This window comes from Ascidiella aspersa, chromosome 4, assembly GCF_963924565.1.
Source record: "Ascidiella aspersa chromosome 4, kaAscAspe10.2, whole genome shotgun sequence".
Classification (NCBI taxonomy): Eukaryota; Metazoa; Chordata; class Ascidiacea; order Phlebobranchia; family Ascidiidae; genus Ascidiella; species Ascidiella aspersa.
The window spans coordinates 18,900,299-18,908,934 of record NC_139450.1 but is presented as its reverse complement, the minus strand read 5'-3'; the positions used below and the strand labels follow the sequence as shown (position 1 = coordinate 18,908,934).

General features: G+C 37.7%; 1 protein-coding gene across 1 annotated transcript; it reads right to left on the bottom strand.

Annotated features, from left to right (window-relative positions):
* Window positions 1-2: 2 nt before the first annotated feature.
* On the bottom strand, window positions 3-2,324 carry LOC146148552 (coiled-coil domain-containing protein 124-like). The gene has a single exon (XM_083386599.1). It carries the CDS (start codon window positions 1,371-1,373, stop codon window positions 690-692), a length of 684 nt encoding a protein of 227 aa, XP_083242725.1. The 5' UTR covers window positions 1,374-2,324; the 3' UTR covers window positions 3-689.
* Window positions 2,325-8,636: the final 6,312 nt, after the last annotated feature.

Sequence of the window (8,636 nt, the reverse complement as noted above, 5' to 3'; positions counted from 1 at the left end):
AATCAGACAAATTAGTATTAAAAACTTTAATATGTTTTACAATATATAAACATGTTTCGACTTCAGTAAGTTACTAAAAAAAGCAAGATTCTATTATTTTGAGTTAATAATAAAGTAGCATGTTGCACTACTTGCAAAACAAAAGTATGATAGCAGATATATTTTTGCATTTATTTGTTTTCCAGTGTATAGTATAGCTACAAACACATAGTTCCTTCAAAAAATATGTAGTATTGATTTGGAATTCAAAAGTTGAAACCTACCGATTGGATTCCTATAATAATCTATCATGGCAAACTGTTTAAGGTAATAACGAAAATCGTCATAATACCGAAGCAAGCTTAATACCATTTAACGACAAATTTTGTTTAAATAAGTCTTCCTATTGTTGCCATATGTCCATTGAAGCATGGTTTTAATCTGTTTTTTCAGCTTTAAAATAAAATTATTTTTTACTTTTAAATATAAGTTTTTTCTTACAGTACTTTTTTGTACCTTATTGAACATAAAATACAACAAAAATTATAAAACCAATATTATGTGGATTTACTGCTGTTTCTTGTTTGTGCAAGATAAATCTAAAGTTCAAAGTTGGAGACCCCTGCTATATAAACATGTATATATACTCCATAAATAAGAGTTACATGAGCCTGCATCATTTATATTAGTATATTGAATTGAAAAAAATGCTATTTTGCATTATATGTAGAATGTATTTGATTTAAAGGATTTTCTGTTGACTTTTGCCATTGCTTTCTTAATATTTGCCGTAACTGTGACATGCGCATAGATGGGTTTTCAGACTTAAGTTGCGGCAAATATTCTTGTTCATATTTTTTAAAGGAAGCTTTGAGTCTTCGCTCTGGGTGTCGGTCCAACTCCTCTTGGATTCCAAGGACGGAAATTGCTTCCTCCACTGACCGAGCTTCAACGTTAGAACCACATGCCATATCGTCAGAAACAACTTTGTTAATGTTTTTCTCTAATAAATCACTTTGAACTGATATGTTATTTTTTTCGAGTTTGATCAATTGCTCCTTCTCTAATTTTATTTTTTCTTCATTTCGCTTTAGTGCATTTATTTCAGCTCTTGTAACTTTGTTTGAAGTTGATGACTTATGCGATTTTCCCAAAGCATCTTGCTCTGCCTCATACAGTTGTTCAAGTTCTTTTTTCTTAGCAAGATTATACATTTTCTTTTCTTCTTGCTGCTTTTTTCGTTGCTGCTTTTTTTCAGCAGCTTTATCATCATCACGCCAATATTCATCTTCTACTGCTTTTAGAACTTCCTGCTTTGCTAAAGCATGTTTCTCAGCTTTGCGAGCTCTTGCCTCCACCGCCTTTGTGTTTGTTCCTTGGAACTTTTTAGGCATAATTTATGTCCACTGTCAACCAGAAAACTAATTGTTTCATTAATAAAGTTTTAAATAACAAGTTGAGATAGGTTAATCAATTGGTTAGCATTAAACAGATATATATGTACAGTGTTATAATCCTCTAGATCAGGAATGTCCAACCATTTAGCAGAATGGGCCGCATTGCTGCTTTAAAAATTTCGATAGGCGGCAAAACCTATTAAATGGGTGACATCATAAGATACGTCATATCTTGACGTCATATAACAACTTAACTTATGAACACCCGCTCTTTGAGAGTGAACTCGTGCATAAATATGCAAGTAAATATCATTCTTATCGCGGGTATCGCGATAATTTGACTTTACATGCCGTATCATGTCATGGTACGACACCTTTTGGCTGATGTATTTCCTTAAAAAGGTCCGCAAAAACACACATTTAGAAAAACACCAATCTTGCTTAGCAATAATGGTGCACAAAAGTGTTCGACGGATGTTGAAATGCGGCATTAGACTTGATTATAGTCTTAAAAAATATAAGATTAGGCCTACATCAAACACTACGAGTTCTACACATTTTCATGACAGTGAAAACAATTGTTTTTAAGAAGACTACTGAAATTGAATAAGTGGTGGGCCGCACATAAACATCAGGTGGGCCGCAATGCGGCCCGCGGGTTGGACATCCCTGCTCTAGATCGAAGGTTCTCAAACTTTTACACCTTGCAGACTTCTTCTGGTCACTCAAAATACTAGCGGACGTCTTTAATATTAAAATAGTGAACATAGAAACTTTTCAGTACAATAATTTACTGCTCGGTACTCAAAAGATATAAAACAAGTTATTAAAGAAAATGGTATTGCAACTAACACTTAATCAACCTATAAAAAAGAAAGGTTGTGTAGACCCATTAAATTTTTTCACAGGACCCCCAGGGGCCCATGCGAATCCAGGTTGAAGAACCACTTCTCAAGATGAAGAACGAAAACCCCATTATTGGCATCTTTGTTCCACTGCTTCTTGATTTAACATCCTATTAATAACCTATTTTAACAGGGTTTCCCATACATCCTATTTTGGCTTGGACTTTTTTTAGGGCTTGGTCACCAAAAAATAAGTTTTTTTTAAATATTGCCATGTTTAGGTGATAAACAAGGGAATAACCATAGCCATCCAAATGTTAAAATAATTAACATGAGTTGTGACACAGGTGCAACAATTTTTGTGACATTAAAGGCCCATTTACACTACAGCTGCACTGAGCTGAGCAAAGCGTAATTTGCATTTAAATTTTATTGTAGCGAGTGTTTCATGCTTTGCTAAACTCAAGCCCCGTGCAGCAGCTAGCTTAAACTTACGCTTTGCTAAACTCAAGCCCCGTGCAGCTAGAAAAAAATACACTTTGGAGCCATTTTCACACTTTGCTAAACTCAAGCCCAGTGTAGCTATAGAAAAACGTTACATTTTGGAGCGAATTTACGCCCAATGCAGCTGTAGTGAAAACAATTTCCCGCCCAGCTCAGCTCAGTGCAGCTGTAGTGTAAACGGGCCTTGACAACTCCATAAGGTTAAATGCAAAGTTGGTCTCAAACAACCTCTTGCATAACAATGCAGCACAAATCCATAACATTTATTTGGTTAAATTGGTAAAAAATTTCTATGTAAAAGCCCTATTGTATTCTAGTGCCTTTCCGACAGATATCTTTGGTGTGGAATGTGTAGCAGTTTGCGCTCTATATTGTTACCGGGTTGAAACTCCGGTCATTCAATTGAAACAGTCTGCTGGATTGTGACGTCGTCACACCAGCCTGTGTGAATTCATCAAACTGTCAACATATTGCTATACTCTGGTATAAAGTATAAGGCAGGGGTGTCCAACAAGCGGCACGCGACCAAATAAAAAAGGCATACCCCACTAAATTACTTAATTTGCTATTCAGCCAATTGTAAAAAAATACCTAATTTGTTATACAGTTAATGGCCATTGTTTATTCACAATATAAAACAATCGCTGCAATCACGACAACTAGCAATTACTTCTAATACTATAACATTATATTGTAGTGGAGGCTAGCATTCATGTAACTATAAAGTTTGGTGTGAAGAAACAAAAAGCAAAAGTCAGCTCACCGACGGACACTTAGATGCAGTAATGCACACTGCTAACTACACGTTTTTATTATTTGTAAAAAAACGCTTTTATTATTAGAAAGAATTATATTACTAAACTTTGGCACGGGAAGAGGTTATAGGATAAAAATTGGCACGCCGGCATGTTTGAGTTGGACACCCCTGATAAGGGATTTCATTTTATACTAAAAATGAGCAGTTTTAAACTGTTCATGTCATCCTATATTGGCATAGGATTTCAGCCGAGAAAAATTTTGCTGTGGATGTCTATAGCGGCCACAAATTATATGGATTCAGCCGAGCCGAGATCTCGGTAAAAGTGACCTGAAATGCATGTACAGCAGACTGATGCTCAGGTGTTGCATCCATGGTGCTGATGATTAGTGGCTAATGGCTCTAAAACGAGGGGCCGCAGTGCTCTGGGGTGCCATTTTTAACGATAAAGGACTGCCAAGAGACATATGTCAAATTTTTTGGATTCCAATTTTCGCTCTATTAGTAAGCTTCTTGTTACAACTTTTTGTGTACGATAAAAGTGCTAAAATTAAGGTTTACTCAACCTTGTTGCACCTTTAATGTGTGCTTTTTCAATCTCGTTTATTGCAATTTTACAGCTTACCATTGGGTAACACTAATTTACGGAATGATGAATGGTCGGAATAGTCGGAACGCTCACTAATTTACGGAAAGGTCGGAATGGAATGAATAGGGCCGAAACTAATTTGATGAATGGTCGGAACTGAATGAACTGTCGGAATGGAATGAATGACGCTATAGGAGCAGAATGAACTGTCAGAATGAAATGAACAAAGCTGTAGGAACAGAATGAACTGTCGGAATGGAATGAATGACGCTGTAGGAGCAGAATGAACTGTCGGAATGAAATGAACGAAGCTGTAGGAACAGAATGAACTGTCGGAATAGAATGAACTGTCGGAATGAGATGAACGTAGCTGTTAGGGTTAGGGTTGGGGTTGGGGTCAGGGTTAGCTTTGTTCATCTCATTCCGACAGTTCATTCTGTTCATACAGATTCGTTCATTTCATTCCGAAAGTTCATTCGTAACCCTAATCCTAACCCCAACCCTAACAGCTTCGTTCATTTCATTCCGAAAGTTCATTCTGTTTCTACAGCTTCGTTCATTTCATTTCGACAGTTCATTCTGTTCCTACAGCTTCGTTCATTTCGTTCCGACCATTCATCAAATTAGTTTCGCCCTATTCATTCCATTCCGACAATTCCGACCATTCTGTAAATTAGTGAGCATTCCGACCATTCATCATTCCGTAAATTAGTGTTACCCTAACCATTAGCAAAAAACGAGCATGGATGCCATGAACTATTTAGAATTTCTGTAGGGGGCTGCAAGTAAAAAAAGGCTGGAAACCACTGGGCTAATGGGTAAACAAGACATTTGCTAAACAGTTGCCAAGTTTGTAGCAAGATACCATCTTGTAAGCTCGATGGCGCCTGTTACGTGTTTATCAACACTTAAACACCCAAATTAATTAATTGCCATAAGCCAAATTTTAGAGTTCATTAAGTGATTTTACGATGTGATAAATAGGGTTTTAGATTACGCGTTTCAGCTTTCGTTTGCCAAATATGTTCTTCAGTTACATAATATCATATTTGATGATGCAAAGTTTTCCGTATTGTTGTGTGTAAAATTCCTGAGTTTTCCTGCTTCAGTTCGCCTCGTTTCAAACTTGACATGTAACCTTTAATCTCGTAATCTATAACTGTCAGTCTTGCGGGTGGTTTTCTCACGTTCTGCAAAACAAGCCACTTGTTTCGCTGGCGTCTGACTCCCGCTGCAAATTGGCCTTAGAATGGCCGCTGTAATGCCTAGCCATGTTTTCAGAGTGCCTGCCAGTCTTATTGGCCAAATATGACGTAACTTTCGTGTTCTTTTTCTTCCAACGTATTGGCTATATACACGTCGTTTCTTAGCTGTTTTGAGCTTTTCTCTAGAGAAGTCTTTTGCGAAGTTTTAGCCGACAGTCGCTGCAATAGGCGGTGGCTGTCTGTCTCACATTAACTTGAAAATAACGTTCACTAATGCTATTTGATAACGTTTTAATTCGTTGTAACAATATACTTTTGATTGGAATTTTAGTTGTGGTTATGACAGGTAGCATATCTGACCAGAAGCCTTTGCAAACAACAAGAACTCGCGCGTTTGCGTCCCGCCGGGCAACTGTATGGGGTCAGGGGCCAGGCCCCAGTGCACAGGTCGCGGCGGGGGCGCAACAGCGCCTTAGCTTTTTATTAGAAAACATATTAAGCTACATTGTTGCTTGTTGAGATGGCAGCCAATTACATAAACTACAGAAACACTGTATATGCCTCCTTCTGTGACAATTAGTGATGCTCAAAGTAGAATATCGAATCCTTGGATTCGAATCCAGATGGGATTCAAATCCAATTCTGTTGTTTACTTTGGGTAATTGGAACCGATATAATTTAATGTTTTACCGTCGATTGTTGCGCCTAATTGTACAAACGGGTGCGGTAAGTTGGCATGTCGCTGCGGCGACCAATTTATAGTGCTTGCTTTAAATGTAACCTGGTAGTGCAGTGTCAGCGTTTTTTCGGGCGACCAATTACTTCGCGTCTGGTGACAACGTTCGTCTAATAATTAAGTGTCAATCAAGCGTTATTGGGCGAACGACTAACGTGTAATGTCAGGAGCGGAGTTCGTAATTTCCCTAAATGCGTTAAGTTGCAAAAGTAACATGTGCTGACCATCAAGAAAATGCCTGCGCTATAGGGTTACTTAAGGTCAACTTTAGGCCAATATTCAGCGAGGTTATGCAGTTATGCACAGCGTAAATTATCAAGTATTCGTTATGTCAATAGTAACTTTGTATTCTTTGCAGTACATTATTTGACTGCATAACAGATAAATTAGTCAAAAAAGAAGAACCAACAATGCTTTTAAAAACTGTACCGAATTGCTAAAGAGTTCTGTGTGCAGTGTTCCATTGTACTCACTATCGGCAAAAATATAAGTTTTGGCAACAACCTGGAAAGTGGACATGTATTACAGTTTACACAACTGCTTCAAATGACAGTTGTTAAGAATGTAAAACATTTTTTATTATAATGTACACATGTTAGCAAATTGTTTGGGCGATTTATTGCTGTGAATGTAGGCCCTGTAGGGTAGAAAAAGATTAATCCATTCCCCAAACAAAATCGAGGTTAAATAATTTAATAAAAATATACTAGGATTCGCTATTCTGGATTCGTTATTCTAGATTCGGAACCTGTTATTCTAGAATACCTTGGTATTCTACTTTGAACATCCCTAGTGACAATTTATCAAATTTCATTATTATAAAACATACATAGTTGAAATTTACCTAACCAAGCTATTTTTTGCCTTTTTTATTAATTTATAACATTATCACCCCATCCGTCAGAAATCAGTGCAGTTCTAAGCAAAAAGGTATACGACAATCAGTGCATTCAAAGGATCAAAAAGTCCGACTTTTAGACTTTGAGGTCTTGTACAATGCACTAATTTGCATTAAGAAATGTGCATAAGAAGATTAAGTTTAACAATACTTGACCCAACCAAACCCAAACGCTATCCAGCGCCCTAACCCAAATAATGTGCGATAATTTAATAATTATAACGCTTCAGGCCCCAATACCTCAATTTGTGACGTAATAATCTTAAATACAATGGACGAGAAACCGTCTTATGCCCATCCGAGTATGGGCTTTTTTCCCCAGCATTTAAAGAATTATTAAAATAACGCACATTATTTGGGTTAGGATTCGGGTTAGCGTTAGGGTTTAGGTGGGTCAAGTGTTATTAATCCTATCTCATACTTTTTGTTATCTTTTCTGAACTTTTAATGAATATTTTCAATTTATCTACGCCGGGAGTTTACCTAAAGGTCCAAATCAGTGCATTGCCAGGACCTCAAGGTCTAAAAGTCTAGACTTTTCTGCCATTGGATGCCCTGATTGTCGTAGACCTTTTTGCTTAGAAATGCACTGATTTCTAACGGATCGGGTGTCAAAAAGTCCGACTTTTAGACTTTGAGGTCTTGGACAATGCACTAATTTGCATTAAGAAATGTGCATAAGAAGATTAAGTTTAACAATACTTGACCCAACCAAACCCAAACGCTATCCAGCGCCCTAACCCAAAGACTTTTCTGCCATTGGATGCCCTGATTGTCGTAGACCTTTTTGCTTAGAAATGCACTGATTTCTAACGGATCGGGTGACATTATACTACTTGAAAAAAAAACCTTTCCAGCCTGGATTCGATTCGCGTTTCCTCGGCTTCAGTCGCAAAAAAAGTAATGGGGAGTCCCCTTCCAACGGGAATACGACATTTATCTTTCTATGCCAGTGGTTCTTAAACTGGGGGACCCTAAAAAATGCAGTAGACTGTGGCATTGCCAAAGTCTATAAGAATAACAATTAGCCTAAGTTGTGCAACTGAGATTCATGAGCGCCCAAATTTTCAACGTTTTTTTGGCTTTTTTGTAGGCTATAGTATAACCAATGATACTATATAACACAAATCCGCAAAGATATATATAAAAATTATATATAAAAAGGCTACCGAATTTGGGGCAATATCATTTTTTGAATGTTAATTGAGGCTCTGGTGAGTTTGAGCCATTTAGCCTCACATTCATCGAGCTTGCTGGTGTCTGGCTCTTCAACGAAAATGACCGTAAAACATTCGGCAATATGCGGATGTTTCTTTAACTTCTCGCCATGGTAGGTTGCGTAGTGGTGAAGCAGCGCTGCGTTGTCGTTTGTTGTTGCTGAATCAAATGTATTCCAGGTCGCTCGGTGTGCGTTCCACCTAACAGAAAACCTGTTCTTGGTTTGACCGACGTACTGGGCAGAGCAGATGTTGCACGTTGCCACGTAAATAAATTTTTCGTTTTTGCGTTGTGCCGTTCCATTTCGGAATGTGAGTCATATCCGTTTTCTTGTCTAACTGTGGTTTTAGGTTTGTTTTTGCCTTTCCACCTTTTCTTATCTACTGTGTTTTGCTACGTCACTGATTCTCATACCGCTTCCCTCTGGGCCGTGTTTTTATCAGTGGCTTTCTGTGGCCGCTACACGTATCGCATGCTCCTTTTGCTTTTGTTTTACAGTAGTGGTTGG

Excerpts from the sequence above, each read along its gene's own strand:
- LOC146148552 (XM_083386599.1), bottom strand. The coding sequence starts at position 1,373 with ATGCCTAAAAAGTTCCAAGGAACAAACACAAAGGCGGTGGAGGCAAGA.